Genomic DNA, 21,563 nt, shown 5'->3' on the forward strand with positions numbered 1-21,563 from the left:
CACATCCCCTTTCACCCTCTCTTCACCCCATCACCTGTGGGAAAGTCACACTGGGACGGATGTGAGATGCAGGGGTAGCCTCAGAGGCGGGTGGCACGGAGGGTGCCAGCAGCCACGCGCCCCGGCTGGCACTGCAGGCCAGGCCTCTGCTCGGGGCCAGAGTCCAGCGCCTTAAAATAGAAAGCGAAAACATTCGGGTGCCCCGTCCGGATGGGCGAGGGGGGCCCATCCCCACCTCTACCAGCCGAGCACCGCCCCAAAGTCTCATGACCCACCCTGCTCACCAGCCACCCTTTCCCCAACCCGCCAGTGCCCATCCCCAGGGTCAGGGTGGATCCCTTTGGGTTCTCTCGGAGAATTGCTCCAGCGGCTCGCTCGAATCCTCCATAAAAGGAAAAACAGCCAGCAGGTAGCACTGCCAAACTTAGTCATCCCCAGTCCGGCAGCGCTCGCAGCTCCGTCAGCAGCAATTTCCTCTCCACGCTCCCCTCTGCGCGGGGGGGACAGGGAGGAGCAGCTGTGCCTCGGCCAACGCCGTGCCGAAAGCTCCGGGCTTGGCCGAGGGCTGTGCTGGACACGCTGGGATGGGGAGATGCTGTCGTGGTCCCAACCAAGATCCAGGGGAGAAATGAACACCCTGGGGAAAACAAAGTTTGGCACCTGGTGCAGTGGTACCGCTGTTGGTCAGGCACCAAAATCTCACTTTCAGCAAAGAATTTGTTCCTGAGCACAGATGTGTGGATGTACCTGGGAGCACCTTGAAGCACCTGGAATTTGGTGGGCAAAGCCTGTTCGCTGCCCATGGGACAGGTGTCACAGAGCCCGTCATTAATATAAGGGACCTCCAGCCACCTCCAGAACACACGGACTGGGACTGGGGGCTGGTCCCTTCCTGGTGGTGGGACGGCTCCAAGGGTGACCCCCGAGCTGGCCCAGGGCATCCCTGAGTCCCCTGCCATGCCACATCCTCCAGCCCCGGTTCTGCCTTGATTTCCCCACTAAGGAAGCAGGGTTGACCGCCTGCTCTGCCCCAGGGCACATTATTGAGCCTGAGAGGAGTGACCAGGGCCCAGCAGGGCTCCTCATCTCTGCAGGATTGCCCACGCATAGCACAGTCACCCGGGATTGCGTCACAGGCAGCAAATGCCCTGGGGTGTGAGGAAGTGACATCTCCTATTACCCCAGGAGACAGCCTGGGTGTTGGTCCAGGTGGCTGTGTCATGTACACATCCCTGTCACCTCACCATGGGGACACAGCATCACTACAAGGTTTGAAGCCTTCTCCCAACCAAGTAGGGGAATCAGACTGGTGGCATCTGCACTGCACAACAGGCTGAACACCCCAAAACACTCTTGGGGAGACTGTGCTCAGCTGGCACCAGCTGGCACCAGGGTTTTGCAGACAGGCTGGCTGCCCCAGTGAATGATTCACTCCAGCAATAAAAGATTGGAGATGTTCTGGTGATGTCTCACCAGAACATGCAGGGCCATGGGGTGTGCAGTGTCCCCGGGGCAGAAGGGAGTGAAAGGTCTGTATGGGGGCCAGGTGCTCTCCAAATCACAAAGAGAGGTTGAGATGGATGATGCTGAGAGTGTCATGTGGTGTCTCTTGTCCCTGTGCTGGGTACTACGATGTGGATCAGGCTGTGATGGAGAGACTGGTTACACCACCACTTTGTCAACTTAGTGCAAGGTGAACCAGCCTGAGTGGACAAGCTGGAGTCCGCTGTGAGCAGCACCGAGACTGCGGCTTCACCAGCAGGGATTTGGTGGCACCGGAGCACCCAGTTCCCCGTGCTGTGACACCCACTCCCACCCTAAGCTCAAATCCTGCAGCATCTGCTGCCAGACACAGCTCTGGTTCGTGTTCCCAATGATGCCCAAGAGGAAGCGACCTGCTCCCAGAGAGAAACACCATCCCAAGAACAATGCTCCGGTGGGGCCGGAACAAGCACAAGCCCCCACCCTCGCTCCCCCAGCGCTTTGTTCTTCTCTATGCTGTCCGTCCAGCCGCGGATCGCCGGGACCCGCCCACCGAGCCGGCCGTCCCGCTGCAGTGCGCAGCCGCGCTGCTGGGTGGTGCTGTTGGGATGCACACTGCGCGCAGCGCGGAGGGCACCGCGCACCCGCACCGCGCGCACCCGCACCCCGCGCACCGGCCCCGCGCGCACCCGCACCGCGCGCACCCGCACCCCGCGCACCGGCCCCGCGCGCACCCGCACCGCGCGCACCCGCACCCCGCGCGGCGGGACGCGGGACAGGGCACGCCGGGATCCGCGGTACGCCCGGGATCATGCACACCAAAGTGAACGGAGCACATAGGATGGCGCATGCCCAGATGTACAGGGGATCGTGTACGCTGCGCACAGGATCAGGCAGCCATGAATCCACAAGGAACGTATGTCCTTAAGCTGCACGTGCCTGTCCCTGTATTTGTAAAAAAATCCTGTGACAAGACAGGCTGCAAGAGCCCCGGAGTTCTGATTGTATCAACAACAAACAGAAAACTTGAGCAGATCAAGGAACCATCCCGATCTCCACCGGTTTCATTTGCATCTTAATACAAGCAGTCCCAATTCAGGAGTCACTGAAAAATCCATTCCGGGTTTTCCCCCATTCCGTACGCCGGGAAAAATCCATTCCGGGTTTCCCCCCCCCATTCCATACACCGGGAAAAATCCATTCCGGCTTTTTCCCTATTCCGTACTCCGGGAAAAGTCCAGTCCGGGTTTTCCCCGTGCCCTGCTCCCTCCCCCTGCTTTTGCCCGATGATGAGAGCACAAATTGGGGCAATTTTTCTGTGCATGTGGGCTCACGGACACGGCACACAGGGTCATGGACACCAAGATGCGCCCTGCCTGTGGGGTCACGCACACCAGTGCGCGTGCTGCACACAGGATCACGCACACCGCGTGTGAGAGCACGCACATGTGAGCCCCCCCAGCCCCAGCACCGGCCGCATGCCCAGAGCTGGGCCCCTGTGCCGAGGTTTTGGGTGTCAGGGCAGCCCCCGCATTCCTGCCGTCCCGGGGAACTCTCACAGCCAGTGTGGCCAGAGCTCCCCCAGCCCTGATCCCTCCTCGTGGTCATTCGCCCACGGACAAAGCCAGCCTGTCAGCACTGGGCGAGCAAAGGGAGCTGTGGGACAGCCGGAGATGAGGGGGTCAAAAGCCCCCCCACCTCTCACTGCCACTGCTTTCACACCAGCAGCTTCCAAGTTTGCTGAGCTGGAGATCAGATCTGGCCCTTCTTTGCAGGGGACACAGGGAATCACGGAATCCATGCCCAATGGAATTACTCTCAACTCATCAAGGGGCTCCAGATTCTGGGACTTCCCCCCACCTTAGCCACCCCTCCTTGCAGATGCCACAGGAAGAACATCTTCAGCTTTCAGCCCAGATGTGGTTTTCCACAAATCAGATGGCAAGCACAGCTGGACTCCTGCTGCCACAGTTTCTCCATGTGCAGAACTCCGTCCAGCCCCACTACAAGGATGCACAGGAAGCCCAGACACCGAAGGGAGATGGGCATGGATGTACATAAGGAGATATATGCAGGGCTGTGAGGACTCCTGGGCTGTCCAAGGGCCAATATCCTGGTCTGGGACAACACTCCCTTCCCTCCTGCCTTCAAGCAGCCATTCCATCCCAGCAGGTCGGTTTGTGTCACTGGGACAAGCAGGGCTGGGGGCTGCAGACCCCCCTGTCCAAGGGGTTCTGCTGCTGGGAGAGTCTGCAATCCCATGAGAAAATGCAATGGGGAGCAAGGTACTGAGTCACCTGGGGATTCAGTTCAATTCCTTTCACCACTTCTCACATTTCTCAGTCCAGTGGCTCAACTATAGTCCCATTCCTTTCTGCATCCAATAAAAAAAAGAGAGGGACTACGGTGCCCCTGGACCAGCACCGACAGGAATCAAGAAGGGCCAGGTGGGAGGTGCAGGGCTAATCCCCAAAGGCCCCATTCCTAATCCTGACTAATGGACTCTTTTCACCATTGACAATGGAGTTATCCATCTGGAAGGGGATCTCTGGGCCCAGGAAGGCACAGCTGGTGGGGCCAGGGCTGGGCAGGGAGGTTTGACCCCTCTCCGCAGCCTGAAACTGCTGCTTCCAGCCCCTTCCCTGGCCAAAATCCCACCTTCCTCCTACAGGTAAGGATGCACACTCTGCTGCTGCCCTGTAATGCCCCAATGTCTCCATCAAGGAGTCAAACAACTCCCTCACCTCCTCTCCAAGTCACAGGCTGTAAAAGCCCCCCCTGTCCCTCTCAGCCCTTTATAGGGATCCCACGGGACATCCCAGCTGGCTCCTATTACTGCTCCTATTACCAATACCTCATCCTTGAAGAGATGCTCCCCCTGCTCCGGGGGTGTTTGGGGGGAATCCCCTGGTCCTGCTGGGGCTTGACCTCAGTTTCTCTCCAGGCTGAGCTTCAGCCCCCTGACCCCACCAGAGGGGATTTGTGCACCTGTGGGTGCAGCCCCCGAGGGGGTCTTGGCACCAGTCCCCTGTGACAGCATCCTGCAATGTCCATGTCCCCTCTGAGTCCTGTGAGAAACTGGGGAGATGGCAAACACAAAACCACGAGCTGTCACCTCCTCCTCACCCCCTATCCACAGAGGCTTGATCAGTCTGCTCATCCCCGTTCCTGATGTCCCCCCTGCTGCACTCTGACTCATTTCCAAGCCTTCTCCATCCCTCTTACGTCCTCTTTGGGATGTGCTGTGCTCCATCTCAAGGTGAGGATGGAACCACAGCGTCGTGTTGGGTCCTGCCAGAGGTCGGGATCACCATCCCAGCCATGCTCAGACCAGATGCTGCAGATCCAGAGAGCAGCTGTGCCCTGGGAATTCAGGCAGTAAACGCCTGAACCTTCCCTGCCTTCCCTTCCTCTGCCCACCAAACCCTCTGGCAGTCCTGGATGAGGCTGTGAGCAGAGGCAGCATTGGACACAGTGCATGGACTGCAGTGGGAAACATGGATCCAGGCATGACCGAGTGAGGAAATCAGAGCAGAAAGGAGCTGTTGTCGCACGCTGAGTCACCTGCTCTGCCCGGCTGCCGACTGCCTGGGCCGGGCTATTTTGGGGCTGCGTGGGAGATGCTGATAACACACTTTCTTCTTCCCTGCAAACTCCTCTGTGCTGACTCTGCGCTGCAGCAGGGAATTAAAAGTGGGGACAGGCAACAGGGATGGCACTGGAGTCTTCCTCTGGGCCTCCTGCTTGAGGTTTCACAGCTACAAAAACCCGCAGAGCTCTCACATGCTCCGCTTGCAAACTGGGCAGCAAGGAATAAACATGTTCTAATTTTCTTTTTTCCTGTTTTTTTTCCTTCTTTTTTTTTTTTTTTAAAGGCTGGAAAGCATCCCTTGACAATTGATTATTTTGTCCCACAGAATGTCCTGTGTCTCTCATGTCCTGCTCCTGGGCACTTGCACAGGATTACAAGAGCCTTGTGTCCCAGCAGAGCCCCCGGGGACCAGGCAGGGCACAGGGTCCAGGACAAAGAGCATCGTCCCCACTACAGAGGTTAATCACTGCTACACAAAAGGTCTTTTAAGCTTTCCTAATAAAATTCCTTCTCCTGCTGGATGAACCAAGCTCTGGCCTCCACCCCACCTCCGCAGGGTCCTTGGGGGAGACAGAGGAAGGGGCAGGTTTTCGCTTTAGTTTCTGGTAATGTGAAAACCACACCAGAAAACACCAGAAAATGAACTAGGGCGGGAAGAGAGAGACAAATTCCCAGTGCAGACTGTGTGCTCTCATCCACTTCCTTCCTTCATTTGCCAGTGTCCAACATCTAAACTGCTTGAAACAAGGTACTTCAAGCATTTCCATCCCTTTTTGCTCTCTGGATGGAATTAAATTATGCTAAGGGGATAAATCCAGCTAGTAGAGCTGAGCAAGCCACATGACCAGTGCCATGACTGATCCTGATGTCCAGGAAACAGGAACTTGGCGGAGCCCCCATCACACTCCACCACTGTCCCTTGCTTCCCGAGCAAACCCCCTTGGGGCAGCATCCCATGGGAAAACATCCCTGGAGCTCGGTCTGCCTCTCCAAGCCCCTCTCTTAGGGCTGCTCTTTGTTTTCCCTGGTGCTGCTGCGTTTTTTTTTTAAATACAGCCTAATACAATTTTAATGAGGCCGAGGCGCCTGCCAACTGTCGGGAGGGCCGTCGGAGAACCTCTGCGGAGCTGGCTGGTGGCATATGGCAGCGAGGCCGGGGCAGCCGGGCACCCCGGGGCGTCCCCGTGGCCCCCAGCAGCAGCAAGGGACAACTGGGGACCTGGGAAAATTCAGCCTCCAGCCAGGATGTTGAGTCTCCACCTGGGACTCGTAGTCCCTGATCTCTGGGTGGTTTTGGCAAAGCCCTTCATCCTGCTGGACAACAGCTCGATGGCTGCATAAGGTCACCTCACCCTGCACAAGGGCTCCCGTTTTCACAAACCCTGTCCCACGTGGGATGGGCGTGGCTGAAGAGACGGTGACCACCAGCAGTGCATCCCTAATCTCTGCTGAACCACCCCTCCGTGGGGTGAGCGGGCATCTGCATTGTGGGGGGGCTTCCCAGGCCCTCCTTGGCCATCTCACAGCCACTGTCACCACCAAGTGGGACATCAACACCCCCAGGATGGGCTTGTGTGTGCCATGGACACTGAACAGTGCGTGAGTGTCCCAGGGAAAGCAGGTGACTGGTGTCCACTCTGCTGGGGGTGAAAACCGATGAGCAGCCCCCTCACAGTGAGGCCCCAAACTTGCTCCATCAAGGAAGGACAAGGAGGGCTTGGGTCAGGCTGGCGGCCGGGATGTGGCTTGAATCCAGGGGACAGATGTGTGCCAAGGGAGGGAGCAGCTTTGGACACCCTGTGCCACAACTGTGCCCAAGGGTCTGTGTACTCTGGAGGGCAGGAGGGGGACACACAGCCCAAAGCATCCCTGGCTGCTGTGCCCCAGGCTGGTGCTGCTGCCTCCACGCTGCCCCTTCACCTGGGGACATCTCCCACTGCCCTGGGATGGCTCCACTGCCCTCCTGGGAACACTCAGCTGGAACAACCCATTGCACCCTCAAACTCTTCGCCAGACACTGCCGTACCCTGCTTTTGCTGGCTCTGTCCCCTCTGAGCCCCTGTGCCTGCCCCTGGCACCGTGCCAGTGTGCCCTGCATCCCACCCTCCCTGCAGTGTTCAGCTCTGCCTTCCCAATATCGCAAGCTCAAATGAAAATCCTGGGATTGCTCACAAACGAAGCCTGGCTGCCACAAAAACTGTCCAGGCAAGCATGAAAATCTGAGGGTGTTTCTGTGCCTGAGGCAGGCAAGACAGGGGTCACTCCATGACCGGGACTCCTTTTCTCCTGGCTTTTCTCTTTTGGAGCTGGGATCTCTTTGAAGTCCCAGTGGATGAGTCCCACAGCCCCTTCAAGAGGATGTGGCCACCTCATTCTGGAAAGCCCTTGTCATGGATGCCGTGTGCCAGGGATTGGGCCTCCTGCAGGAGCGGTGGTGGGAGGGCTGGGGGGATGACCTCAGAAGCATTTAGTCACGGTGGCTTGCAAAGATGATGGGAAATGCAACGTACAGAGGGAAACCCAGCGCCTTTCCTACCACTCCAGTGCGCCGGGACGCATGGATGCACTCGGGGAATGAGCTTTGGCTGCTGCACCCCCAAGTCAGGGGAGCACTGGGCACCCTTCGCCACCACAGTGACATGTGAGGAGGTCTCAGATGGTGTTTGGGGCTCTCCCATCCCCCAGGAGCACAGGGTGCAGGCAGGGTGGTTGCAGGCAGGGTGGGTGCCCACTCTGGAGGGACAAGATCTGCTGAGCCAGGCAGTGCCATCCATCCAGGCAGTGCCATCCATCCACACAGTGCCACCATCCAGCAGTGTCACCCATCCATGCCACGCTGCTGGGTGGTGGGGAGAAAACAGGGTGGGTTTTTCTTTCTCTGCATAATTGCTTTTTTTTGTTGTCATTGTTGCCGTTGTTGAGGAGAAAAGCTGTTTCTTTCCTGGCCTCATCACCATCTGCCCGTGGCGGCCGGGGAGGGCAGAGACCAGCAGCTGTGGGTCCGGGCAGCTGCTCGGCCTCACGGCCAGCTCTTAATGCAGGGGGCCTTTGAGCCAGAGCAGCAAAAGGGATTTACTGGATCTGCCTCACTGGAGCTTGGGGGGGACCTGTTTCCAACCCACTCAAGAGGCTGTGAGGTTGGCTCTGGTTGGCAATGGTCTGTCTGGACTTGCAGGGCTGGGCAGCAAGGATGAGCACAGAGCAGGGCTGGGCAGCAAGGGTAACCATAGAGCAGGTCTGGCCAAGACTTCCAGGAAAACAAAACCCATCCCAAGCTGGCAGGTTTGCCCTGGAGAGGTTGTGCCAGTGACCCCTGGGCAAGGGCGGGTGGTGCTGGCTGGAGGTGGAGCAGGGGCTCTAACCAGTACAGCCAGTGCAGAACCAGTGGAGCCTGAAGGGCCTTGGGACGTGGGGTGGGATGCCATCCTGCCTGGGGCTGATGAGCCTGGGGCAATTCTTTGTGCCAGCCCTGAGCACACACTGTTGTGCCCTCGAAGCCATGCCCACACTCAGCTCTTCACTTGTCCTGCTTCAGCTGGGACAGGCAGTTTAACTCCCTGATCTAGCTGAAAATCACCCCATCTGTCCTTCCCATCATCCCTCTTTCTCCAATTTTCTGATTCTGCACATCCCCCCAGCCAGCTCCCCCCTGTAAGCTCAGGGCTGTGCTTGAGCCAGCTTCAAATTGACCCCTGTGGCTGTGCTCCTGCTTATTGGTTTGTGTCCCTGTTACAGACACAAGAAGTGTCCCTGTCCCCAAGGAGCAGTGGGCAGCACCCTTGGGCAGCACAGGCAACCCTCTCCAGGCTGGACTCTTCCTGTCTCCAGGTCAGTCCTCCTGTAAGTGCCACCAGACCATGGCCTCACATGCACAGCAACGCTGCCCACCCACCCCCTGAGAAACAGCCTCAAAATGTCCCCTTGTGCAGGAGTGCCCCTGTTTCTTCTTCTGGATTTGCTGAGGGAATTCAGTTCCCCAGGGCCAGGATGCTCCAGCCTCACTGGTGCCTGGCACAGGGCGCTGGGATGGCTCAGAGATGGCAAGAGGCCACAGCATCCGTCACCCTTCTCCCCATCTGTCCCACAGCCTTGTGGCATGGCCAACAACCCAGGAGGGACAGAGGGGTGCAGGGGGGTCTGACAATGTCTTGGAGCAGGATGGGGATGTGCAATCAGAGGGATTCTTGCAGTGCAGGAGAGGGACTTGTAGTTCAAGTTGGTGTTGTGCAGTGCAAGGGGTGGTCTCATAATATGGAGGGTCCTGCAGTGCTTAGGGAGTCTTGCAATGTGTAGGACCCTGCAATTCAAGGAGGGGTCTTGTTTTACAGTGGGGGTCTTGCTATGAGTGTTTGGGGGTTCTTCAATTCGAGGGGCCCCTTCCTGGAGGGGTCTTTCCATGCTGGACTTGTGCTGGAGGAGGAGGTCCTGCAATTCATGGATGCTCCTGAAATGCATGGAGAAGTCTTGCCACGCTAAGGGGTCTTTCAGTGTATACAGGGCGGTCTTACATTTCAGGGGGACTCTTGCTGTGCTTGGAGCAGTCTTGTCATGAAGTGAGGACTTGCACTGTGTGGGGCCCCTGAAATGCAGGGAGGGGTCTTGCCATGCACTGGGGACTTGCGGGGGGGGGGTGTCCCGTGATTCAAGGAGCCTCCTGAAATGCATGGAGGGATCCTGTTATACACTGGGAGTTTTGCAACGTGGGAGGATCCTGCAATTCATGAGGGCTTTTGTAATGCAGGGAAAGGTCCCCGCAAGCAGGGGAGTCCCGCAGGAGGGAAGTGGGGGTGATGTCCTGCGACTCGAGGGGGCTCTGGCTGCGCCTGGCGGGGTCCTGGCCTGCCTCGGGGCCCCGCGGCGATGCGGGGGGCGGGCGGGGGTCGCGGTGGGGGCGGCCCCGGCGGGCGGGGGGTGCGGGAGGCGGTGCCGCGGCCGCGGCGCTATAAAGGCGGCGGCGGCGGGGCGGGCGCGGCGGCGGCGGTCGGTGTCGTTCGCTCGGTGTCGGTCGCTCGGTGTCGGTCGGCGGCGGGGCAGGATGACGGCCAACGGGACGGCGGAGCCGGTGCAGATCCAGTTCGGGCTGATCAACTGCAGCAACCGGTACCTGACGGCGGAGGCGTTCGGGTTCAAGGTGAACGCCTCGGCCGCCAGCATGAAGAAGAAGCAGATCTGGACGCTGGAGCAGGACGGGGAGGACTCCAGCGCCGTCCTGCTCAAGAGCCACCTGGGCCGGTACCTGGCGGCCGACAAAGACGGGCGGGTGAGCTGCGACAGCGAGGAGCCGGGCCCCGACTGCCGGTTCCTGGTGCTGGCCCACGGCGACGGGCGGTGGTCGCTGCAGTCCGAGCCCCACCGCCGCTTCTTCGGCGGCACCGAGGACCGCCTCTCGTGCTTCGCTCCCGCCGTCTCTGCCGCCGAGAAGTGGAGCGTCCACCTGGCCATGCACCCCCAGGCCAACCTCTACAGCCTGGCCCGCAAGCGCTACGCGCACCTGGGGCCCCGCCGCGACGAGCTGGCCGTGGACCGCGACGTGCCGTGGGGCGTGGACGCGCTCATCACCCTCCTGTTCGTGGACCAGCGGTACAGCCTGCAGAGCTGCGACCACCGCCTGCTCCGCAGCGACGGCCGCCTGGTCCCCGCCGCCGAGCCCGGCACCGCCTTCACGCTGGAATTCCGCTGCGGAAAGGTGGCCTTTCGCGACGGGGAGGGCCGCTACCTGGCCCCCTCGGGGCCCAGCGGCACCCTCAAGGCGGGCAAGAGCGCCAAGGTGGGCAAGGACGAGCTCTTCGCCCTGGAGCAGAGCTGCCCGCAGGTCGTGCTGAGAGCCGGCAACGATAGGAATGTCTCCACCCGGCAAGGTACGAGGGGACGGGGACTGCGGGTGCGGGGAACGGGACACCTCGGCCGCCCGCCCCGGAGTCCAGGGGTGTATCCGCCTCGGGGTGCGCCCCTGCCTCCCTCGGGTATCAGCTTCCATCGGGCATCGCCCGCCCCCAGCAACCCCTTGCATCCCTCCGGCATCACTTCCCCTGCATCTCCTCAGAATCGCCGCCTCGGAGTGGCCCCCCCGCAGCACTGTCCCCCCCAACCCCCAACATCTGCTGCCTTCCTGCAGCAGCCACCCCACAGGCTGCCCCCCTGCATTCCTCTGCCATCGCCCCCGTAGCGTCGTCCCCCCCCGCTCAAACCCCTTCTCACACCCCTCCCCTGGAGCCGCCATCTCCCCCGGGCACCCCCTGCACCCCTCAGCATGGCTGCCCGCGGTCCCTCCCCCAACGCCCCATCACGATCCCCCCGCATCCCTCCCACATCCCTTTCCCTTCCCCCTCCCGCATCCCTTCAGCATCGCCTGCCTGGGGGCCCCCATCCCTCCGGCACCCCCATCCCCGCACCATCGCCTCTGCAGGGCGCCCGGGGGGGGGCAGGGATGGCGAGGGGCCTGCCTTGGGGTGCAGGGATGGACGGGGAGGGGGGCTGGGAGGGGGTGGATGGGGTCTTCCCTCGCCGTGAAGGAGGCAGGGCTGTTTCCCTCGCCTTCCTTCCTGTGGAGCTCATTGTTCGCCCAACAAAGCCTCCACCAACCTCCCCCTTGCCCGAGCACGGCTGAGCCATGTGCCCAGCGGAGCAGGGAGGCTGCGGGTCCCACCGGGGGCTCTGGTTCCCCTAGGGGCTGGAGTTCCCATGGGTCGGGGGCTGGGTGGCAGCGTTACATAAAGGGCTTTGCCAAAACGCCCGCATCCTGCATCCACCCGCACAAAGGGAGCCGTCCCTCCGCACTCGCTGCACCGGCCCCGTCCCCTCCGCTCGCCGGAGGGGCCACGGTGCCACCCGCCTCGGGGACCCGGTCACATTCAGAGCTCCCCGGGCACGTGGCCGCCCGCTGCCCGCGGGTGCCCACCGAGCATCCCAGCCCCGCACCCAGGGGTCCGTGCTGGAAGATGGGGGGTCCCCGCTCTGCGATGCCGGCGGTGCCCGGTGTGTGCCGTGGGTGCCCCGGGGCTCATCGCCGGCGCGCCAGGTCAGGCCGGCGCACGCCGGGTGTGGGATGGGTACGAGCATGCAGCAAAGCCTGGAGGAACAGCGGGGAATTTTTTTTGTGTGTATGTATTTCAAGGTTGCTGCTTAACCCTGATCCGTGCCCGGGCAGCTCCGTGCAGGGAGCTCCCTGCATTTCTCCTGTCCGAGGGCAAATCCTGCGCTGCAAAGCAGCCCCTTAAAAATCAATAATAAAATCTGCCAAGATGGGCAGTGGGGGTTGTTTTCCCAGGCATGGGGATTTGGGGAAGAGGAGGAGAGGATGGCGGGAGGCTGCCGCAGCGCCGTGGGGGAAGGGCTGCTGCAGCCCTTTGTCACCAGAGATGGGGAAACCAGATGTGGGGGGAGATGTGAGGGACGGAGTGGTGGCGGTGGGGGACCCCGTGGTGGGGGGGTGGCCCATGGAGCGGGTGAGAATGCTGCTGGCCGACCCTCCGCTTTGTCTAATTCGGAAGGGATGGGGGAGCAGGAAGGGGGGGAACAAATCTCCCCAGCAACAGAGGGCTCTGGGCTGTGCCCGGCCCCTTTCCAAGCAAAATACAGCGGGAAGGGCCGCGCTGGGGCTGCACATCCTCACTCGAGTCCGTTTTGGCTGGAGAAGCCGTTTCCACCCGGTTTATCCCTCCTGATGGCAGGGAAAGGCTGGGAGCTGCCGCTTTCTGGGGCTCATCCTCCCTTCTCCCATTGTGAAAGCGCCGTGTCCCAAGGTTGCCAAGAAGGCAGCAGAAACAGCCGTCGGAGGAAGCGGTTCCAGACAGCCCTTTCCCCGGCCGAGCTGATAAGGGCCATGCTGCTGGCAGATGCTCCCATGGTCACTGGGGATGGGGGATGTGGGATGCGGGCAGGGAGTGACTGTAGCTCGACACAGCCTCGTGGGAAAAGGCAGCTTGTTCCTGTGTGGAGTCAAGGAGGGAGCAGGGATGGCAGTGGCTGTCCCCCCTCTGCCCCATGGGAGGAGCAGAGATGGGTCCGTGGGGCTCTTCTGTGGTTCCCTTGGCTGGGATCCAGCTTTGGAACAGAATTGTCCCACCAGTGCCAGGTCAGCTCCTGGCTTGGAGTCTCCTCCCTGTCCCGGGAATGGCCGGTGTCAGCATCCCCTGCACACAGGGGACCACGCCACAAACACCCCCGGGGCAGGAAGGGATAACCCCAGGGGCTGGGGATATGCACCCCTCTTCTGCCTCCAGCCCTTCAGGACAGGATCCCCGGGCTCCCTGAGAGTTCCCATCTCCCCATCGCACCTCAAACGGAGCGGAGCCGGGTGCTGCCAGCAGCGAGCAGCCTCCTCCCCGCTTAATGGCTCCTTTCTAGCCCGGCTGCGGCAACAAAGGGCCCTTTGTGGGCGCGAGGGTCCCGGGGGCAGAGCGCTGGCGTCCTCCCCGCTGGGCCCCTGCCAGCCCCCCGCCCGCCCGAGGTGTGCCCCTGCCCCCCACCCGCATGGGGGAGAGGATGGGCTGGCTCGGGAGTGAGGAATTCCAGGAAACGGGATCTGGGGAGGAGGGCGAGCGAGAGCAGCGATGAAGGGAGCACGCCTGGACATGCCGCGTTGGCAGCGGGGAGCTCTGCCCTGGGGCCAGGAGCCCTCCCGGCATGGGCTGAGCCGGATTTCCCCCCCCAGTTCATCGTGGTGCCACGGCAAGGCAGGGAGATGCGGCTCCAGGGCAGGGGGCAGGCTGGGATGCAGATTTTCCGTGCAGTGGCCTGCTGACACTTGGGGGATACCACAAAGCCACAGGAAATCCACAGGGAAGGAGGGGTGGGTTTTTCAGGAAGTTCATGTTTCACCCCTCCCCGTGACCCCTTTGCAGAGCTGCACCCCCAGCAGAGGAGCTGCTGGTTCCCCGTGCTCCAGGCTGTTGGATTTAGACAAAAACCTGTTTGGATTTCTGCGGGGGTGCAGTGTAAGCCCAGCTGAAGGGCAGGGAGGGGGCAGGAGGAGTCTCTGAGCACGTGTGCGGGTGCAGTGCTGGGTGGAGGTGCCAGAGCCCCGCAGGGAGCCCAGACCCGACCTGTGCTGGCAGTCCCATCCTGAAATCCTGCCCCGCTGCCCTGAGGGCCTGGGGACACTGCAGGGTGCTGCCGGCACTCCCGTGGAGGAATCCAGGCTCGGTTTTTTTGGACATAACCGTGGGTTTTTTGAAAGGAGAGTTGGAAGATGGGAAAGGTGCTCCTCTCCATGAAGGTCATCCCACTGGCTTCCCAGGATGGCTCATGGGAGATGTTCTGTGTGATTTGAGTGCACAGGGAAAGTTTTCTACATGCCCTGAATGCCCCCACGCTGTGTCTGCAGCCGCCCATGGTGTGGAGGTCAACACAGCTACAACAAACTCTGCTTCTTTAGAGGGAAGAGCTCAGCTCTGTGGGAAGTACAGGAAGGTGTGTGCCTGCTCTGGGATGGCCATAGGCCTCCTGGTACATCCACAGTCATGGCTGGAGAGCAGCCAAGGCTCCGGCATCAATCCTGCAAACCCACGAGCTTGGAAACCTCGGCAGCCGAGGACTCGGGGAGCCTTTTCCTGCTCTCTGAGGACCTCAAGCCCAGGGACTCGGCGTTAGGAAGCCCTGGGGAGACAACATGCCTCAGCCTTCCCAACCTCTGCGTTTTCCCCCAGATCCCTGTAGCAAACCCACGTTGCAGACGGAGCTGGAGGACATCCCACGCTGGGAATTTTGGGGAGCACAGGCGTACCTGCACCCCCCTCCCAAAGAGCCGCCGTGTGCTCGCCCCCCTCCTGCCTCCAGCTGTAATTAGCAGCTTCGTCAAGGTCAGGAAGAGCAGTGCCAGCTCCAGACTGTAAATTTACCAAGAGCATTAATTAATCCATGATTGCAGTGGGAGCGGCCGCGGCTCCCTGCCACAGCCCTGGGCTGCCACAGCAGGGGGGTGGCTGTGGGGACAGCCTGTCCTCCACCGCGGGGACATGGGGACATCTCTGTGGGACCCCATGCTTCCTGCAGTTTCCCCCATCCCGCCCAGCTCCGAGCCCCCAACTTTCCCGCTCCAGCCCAGTTCCAGCCCTTTGAAGCCTCTTCCTGCCCCAGCCGTAGCCGCATTCCTTTGTGCTGAGTCGGTGTAACCCAACCCCGCGCTGCTTTTGGGGAGGGGGCGGTGGGAGACCCTCCTGCTGCCGGGTCCTTCCAGGCACCGGGGAAGCCAAAGCTCCGTGAAAGGTGAGGCTGGCAGAGAGGTGGAGGAGGCCGGTGGGTGCACTGTGCTCCGTGCTGGGGGTCTCTGGGGAGAGGGAATAGTGTTTGGAGGCTCCTGGCACTCCCTGTCCTGTCTCCAGCCCGGCCAGTCCTGCTCTGTGGCACACAGCATCCCCCTGGGCCCTGCAGGTCAGCGAGTTCTTCCCAGAAAAGTGCAGTGAGCGGAAGCACCACCCCCACTCCTCCCCCACAAACCACAGGGACCCACAGCTCTCGCAGGTTTGGGGGGCCCAGCGGTGCTGCCAGCCTTGAGGGATGGGCTGTGTCCCCCAGGGTCACCTCCCCACAGCCCAACCTCACTGTGAGCCCCTGCAGAGCCCCTCTCTCTCTGTTTTACAGCTCTGGATTGGGGCTGGAGCTGCCTGACGCCAGGATGCAAAATCAAAACCAAATGTTCCCACAACCGCCAGCTCAGCCCCCGGCAGTGCTGGGAGGCGGCGAGTGTGAGAGGGCTCTGGAGCCGAGGACGTGGCCAGTGGGGCTGGGCTGGTGGCCATCGGCACCCATTGGCCCCTGTGCTGCCCAAATACCCTGGGGAGAGAAGCACCAGGGTGGCTGAGTGTCCATCAGGAGAGTAATGGAATCACAGAATGGTTGGGTTGGGAGGGATCACGGGCAGGGACACCTTCCACTAGAATGGATTATTCCAAGCCCCATCCAACCTGACACTGATGAACCCTTCCAGGGATGGGAGCTGCAGAAGGCACTGGAGGGTGCCTGGAGGGGGGGGGGATGCTGTGAGCAGAGTGGCAGCCATAGACCAGTTAGGATGTGGGAGATAAGATTATGGCCAACAAAACGAAGCCTTCAAAGCCTGATCCCTTTGGGAACAAAACCCGATCCTTTTGGGAAAGGTGAGAGATGGATATGCAAAGCAGAGGCTGCTCCTGGGCACTGGGATGGGGCCTGTTTGGAGACACAGATGGGTGATGTGGAGCCCCAGGGAGCTGTGTCTGCAGGACAGCTGTGTGCAGCTGGTGGGATGTCCTGGTGGCTTCCCAGAGCAGTGGGGCCACCAAAACTGCAGTCCCTGAAGCCCTTCCAGTGACTGTGTACAGCACTGAAATCCCAGCAGCCGAGAAACTGGATGCATTGTGGAGGTGTGAGGGGCTGAACACATGGCCAGCCGCCACCTCCTTCAGCTGCTCCTCATCAGACTCGTGCTCCAGAGCCTTCCCCAGCTCCGCTTCCCTTCTCTGGACATGCTCCAGCAGCTCCATGTCTTTACTTTAGTGAGGGGACCAGAACTAGACACAATGTGGACTTGAACCCTTTGCACTCGTGCAGCAGGGAAGGATGCAGGTGTGTTTGGCTCTGGAAAATTCATCCAGTTCCTCTGAACTCCCATTTCACTAAGCTCAGCAGTGGGGCTGAGCTCTGCTCTCCAGCTCCCTCCCCAAAACCCAGAGCTCCACCACTGGCTTTGGCTACAGCTTGTGGCTCGCATCCCCAAAGTGTTTTTAGGCTGAAATCCACCAGGCTGGAGAGCTCTGGAGCAGTTTTGGCCCCGCTAGCCCTGACTAAGCAGGTTTGCTCGGGCTCAGTGCCTGAGGTGGATGCACACATGGCTGGCGGTGGCCCAGGGCTGTGGCCAGTGGCCCCAGGACCAGCTGCATCCACCTCTGCCAGGGAAATGCTGTCTCTGGTCCCTTGGGCACAGGGATGGGCCATCCTGGCTGGCAGAGCTGGGGGACAGGCTGGTGCTGATGATTTTGGGGTGTCAGGGAAAGGCTTGGCTGCCCTAGGGCTTTCCTAAGCCTCCTGTCCCTGCACACCTCACTGCCCCAGCGAGACGTGACAATTGTGGATGAAAAACGGTGCCACGGTCCTTAAACACGCCATGAGCTGGGATTCATGGGTGCTGCAGCGGCCTCTGCTAATGGGTTGAGTAACCTGGCTGTCACCTTTGGGAAAAACTGTAGCCCTTTTCCTTATAAAACATCTACATTGGTCTTTGCTTCATTGTAATGGAGCTGCTGAGTCAGGAGTGGAAGCTCACGGCTGCCCAGCCCTTGTTTAGGGCCTTAACACCCAATATCCAAATGAAAACTTGGATTTGAGCTCCAAATGCCAGAGGGGAGATCTGTGTGAGGGATTTGGGAGCCACCAAAGCTCACCCAGGAAGCAGGAGCCCCTCTCATTTGGGTTTCCTGGGCTGCCCTGCACCTGGACCTGCTGGAGGTGGGTTGTCGTCCCACCCCCCCATCTCCATCTGTCTCTGCTCTGTAGGGATGGACCTTTCAGCCAACCAGGACGAGGAGGGTGACCAGGAGACCTACCAGCTGGAGATCAACAAGGACACCAAGAAATGCGCCTTCCGGACCTACACCGGGAAGTACTGGACCCTCACCTCCAACGGGGGCATCCAGTCCACCGCCTCCACAAAGTGAGTCTCCTGTCCCCGGCAGCTCAGGGCAGTGCCTGGGCTTCAGAGAACCCCCTGCATCTCCCAGGGGAATTCAAGGGGGATTTTCCAGCGTGGGTGCTCACACCAAATGCTTCCCAGCAGAGGCAGTGCATTCCTGGGAAAGCCAGGGATGTGTCGGGGCTTGCCGCCCACGATGCTCTGGAAGTCCCTGGGGCCACATAATCCTTCCCGGCTGGCTGGGGCTGTCGAAATGCTTTGCCCTGCAGTGCAACTCTGAGAGCCAGGCGGAAACCCCAGAAGTGCCTTTGGCTGCCTTGCCTGCCTCCTGCCTGTGGGGCGAGGGCTTCCCAGCAGGATGGCCACCACAACACGAGTCATCCTGCAAAAACAGATCGAATCGGGCTCTCCCGATCCAGCCGTGACCTTCCCAAGCCAGCAGGGTGGCAGTGGCAGGGTCCCTCTCTGTCACACCCCACTGACTGCCCTCTCTGCCCCACAGGAACGCGAGTTGCTACTTCGACATCGAGTGGTGCGACAAACGCATCACCCTGAAAGCTGCCAACGGCAAGTACGTGACAGCGAAGAAGAACGGGCAGCTGGCAGCCTCCATGGAGACAGCGGGTAAGGAACCCTTGGGCACGCCACACCAGGACAGCAGGGGATGAAAAAAGCCTTCCCAGAGCCAGGCTCTTCTTCCAAGTGGTGTTCAGGCAATAAGTTCTCTTAGTGACTGATGTGCTGTGAGATGAGGGGACAGATGGGGTGGATGAGAAATGGGTGGGGGGCACAGCCCCTGCTCCTCACTGCTGCCTGCCAGCTTTGGGGTCTGGCTCTGTGCCCCCCCGGCTGCTCTCACAGCCCCTGTCCCCTCGGCGCAGGCGAGACGGAGCATTTCGTGATGAAGCTGATCAACAGACCCATCATTGTCCTGCGCGGCGAGCACGGCTTCATCGGCTGCCGCAAGGTCACCGGCACCCTGGACTCCAACCGCTCTTCCTACGATGTCTTCCAGCTGGAGTTCAACGACGGGGCCTACAACATCAAGGGTGAGTGCCCGGGGTGGCTGCAGGCTGGAGGGTGGTGGCCTTTGGGGTCCCCATGCTGGCTCACGAGGCCACCGTGTCCCCTCTCCTGCAGATACCACTGGGAAGTACTGGATGGTGGGGAATGAGTCATCCGTCACCAGCAGCAGCGACACCCCTGTGGACTTCTTTTTTGAGTTCTGCGACTATAACAAAGTGGCCATCAAAATCAATGGCAAATACCTGAAGGGCGACCACGCTGGGGTGCTCAAGGCATCGGCCGACACCATCGACGCCTCCACCCTCTGGGAATATTAATGCACTTTAGGGTACCTCCCATTGCCAACTTCTCTTTCCCTTCCTGTCCTCTTTTCCTTTGGGTTCTGTTTCTCCTCTCTGTAACAGGATTTTCAGACTGGCTTGCCCTTCCCTCCTGCCATAGAGTTGGTGCGTTAAGTGGGAGGTGGGTGTCCATAAATCCCTGTAAGAACTGGAAAAGTGGTGGGGCTGCCTGCCTATAGCTTTGTAGAGGGGTCTGTCTCTATCCCCCCCATCCCTGCCTCCCTCCAGGTTTGCTGGGCTTGGAAACCTCTGTATTCCCCTCCTGGCCCCAAGCATCACCTTAGGTAGTTTACTTGCCTCTCCTCGATTTAAAAAAGGGAATAAGATCGCCTCTGTGCTCGCTTCTGCCATATCAGCACTGGCACTGCCTCAGACTGTGCTGCCAGTGTCCCCCGGAGCATCCGTCCTGTCCTGCCCTGCTCCGACCAGGGGTGGAGTGATGCTGCTGGGCTCAGCTGGCTCCTCCTGGCCTGCCCCAGCAGCTTCTCTCCCCTCCTGGACTGTGGGGCAGGTTCATCCCCAGCTGAGCTGTAAGAGGTGACCTTGCATATCACAGCATCCCTGGGGATGGGGCTGGTGTGTGCCAGCACATCCCTGTGGAAGGGCCAGCAAGCTGCCCCTCCCCCAAACTCCTGGAAATGATTCTTTAGGGTGATCCTGTCTGGAAAGCCTCAGCCTTTCATCTCATGGAGCCCCGTGCTCCTCCTGTCCCTCCACCCCTCCTTGTGCTTCTGGCTCTGGAGGAACATCCCAGACCCTGATGGTGGGTCCAGCCTGCCCCGAGGCTGGTCCTGCTGCCGTGCCTGGAGGGGAGGGTGTGGGGGGACACAGAGCCAGCCCGTGCCAGGGTGGGGGCTTCATCCAGCCCATCTCCGGTGGGCTTCGGTCCCAGCAGGAGCCGGGCTGGCCGACGTGACTTCCCCGGGGCAGTGGCTGGAAGCATAAACTGCAGATTTTGGTTTACAGAATAGAAAAGTTCCTTAGCAAACTTTGCACAGTGATATTTGCTGAGTACCTTTGTTGTTGTTTTTCTCTCGTAAAATACTGGAACAGTGAAGTGAATCACTGAACACCTAATGCTGAATTAGGAAGCGCCCACTCCCGCGGGCACCCTGAGGGGGCAGCTCCCAGTCCCACCATCCCCAGGGCACCTGGGCTGGGCTCTCATGAATAGCAACCCTACTGGAAAAGGAAAAAAGAAAAAAAAGACCAAAACAGTATTTTTGTTAGTCTCTATTTATATATGCTCTCCATGGCACTGTGTGACCAGCTGTTGTCTGTACTAGGTCTGCATTAGAGTTTAACGCTGTCTGTAACGGGTGATGCTGTGTGTTCCTTAGGGTGTTGAAAGGCACTTTATCCTTTGGGGCCTTCCCAGGGCCGGTATCTGCTCCCTACAAACATACCAAGGAGCCTTTTCCCGCGTGGGCCCCCTCTGGAGAGGGGTAGTGCTGGTCCCACCCCACGCCAAGGGTGCTCTCGGCATCACTGCCGTGCCAAACCGGGGCCGGTCCCTACTGCCGGAGGCCAGGCAGGGGCTCATCAGCCTTAAAGCCATGAGGAGGGACTCCCCTCCACAGGAGCTTGGTGCTAAATTCAGCTGGGAGAGCGAGTGGCTGTCCCCAGGCAGGGGGACAACTCCAGGCGGGGGTCCCTCACGGGCGCAGGGGAACCCGGCTGGGACTCTACCTCGGCTCTGCGCTCACATCCAGGGGTGCCCGTGCCCCCCGGCACCATGTGTCCCCCTGGGGACCAGGCTGCCCCTCGAAGGACCGAGTGTCTTGAAGCCCTGTGTGACCCTGTGACTTGACACACTCTCACTGGCCTTCACCCCCTCCCCGTGTCACCGCCTCCCCATCCCTGTCACGGTCCGAACCACGTAATTCCCGCTCTGGCTTCTCCCGTGTGACACTAGGTCAACATCTCTCCTGTTTCCTCTTACCAGGTGTCGTGACTCTCTGAAAACATCTCACTCTGAAAATTTAAGTTTTGGGTTTGTTCAGTTTTTTTTTATTATTATTATTTTTTTGTAAGTGCCATTTGTATAACTTAAAAAAAAAATAGCTTCAAATGGAGAAAGATGACTTAAAAAAATAAAACCTGCATTCGGATTCAAACTGGTGTGTGGTCTGTTGGGGCTGCAATGGCCTTTTAATGAGGGAAGAGCCTGAGCGTGCAGAGCTGGGGTCGTGGAGCCTTTATCTGACAAAAGTTGAGCTGGTTCTGGAGGGTTGAGGAGCTGGTGGGGAAGGGAATGGTGACCAAGATGCTCCAAAGAAGTGTAAAGGCAAAGGCACCTGGAGGCTGGGTCACTTCTGGAGATGCTCAGAGCAGCCTGAAGCCACCGAGCCCATGGGCACCTGGGGATGGGTGACCCATGGATGGGGCAGGACCACCTCAGCTGCAAACCAGCTGTGCCCCCACAGAGCTTTTTCTCTTGATTCAGGCATTTCATCTCCATAGGATGACCCAGGTGGGAGGGAAGAGCACTGGGATGGGAGGTCTGGGTGTATGG

At 60.0% G+C, this 21,563-nt stretch overlaps 1 protein-coding gene across 1 annotated transcript; it reads left to right on the forward strand.

Annotated features, from left to right (window-relative positions):
• Positions 1–10,036: 10,036 nt before the first annotated feature.
• On the forward strand, positions 10,037–21,162 carry FSCN1 (fascin actin-bundling protein 1). Its single transcript, XM_048320861.1, has 5 exons — positions 10,037–10,932; positions 17,546–17,702; positions 18,184–18,305; positions 18,563–18,730; positions 18,822–21,162. Exons 1-5 carry the CDS (start codon positions 10,110–10,112, stop codon positions 19,022–19,024), a joined length of 1,473 nt encoding a protein of 490 aa, XP_048176818.1. The 5' UTR covers positions 10,037–10,109; the 3' UTR covers positions 19,025–21,162.
• Positions 21,163–21,563: the final 401 nt, after the last annotated feature.

Source organism: Corvus hawaiiensis, chromosome 16 (assembly GCF_020740725.1).
Source record: "Corvus hawaiiensis isolate bCorHaw1 chromosome 16, bCorHaw1.pri.cur, whole genome shotgun sequence".
NCBI classification, from domain to species: domain Eukaryota; kingdom Metazoa; phylum Chordata; class Aves; order Passeriformes; family Corvidae; genus Corvus; species Corvus hawaiiensis.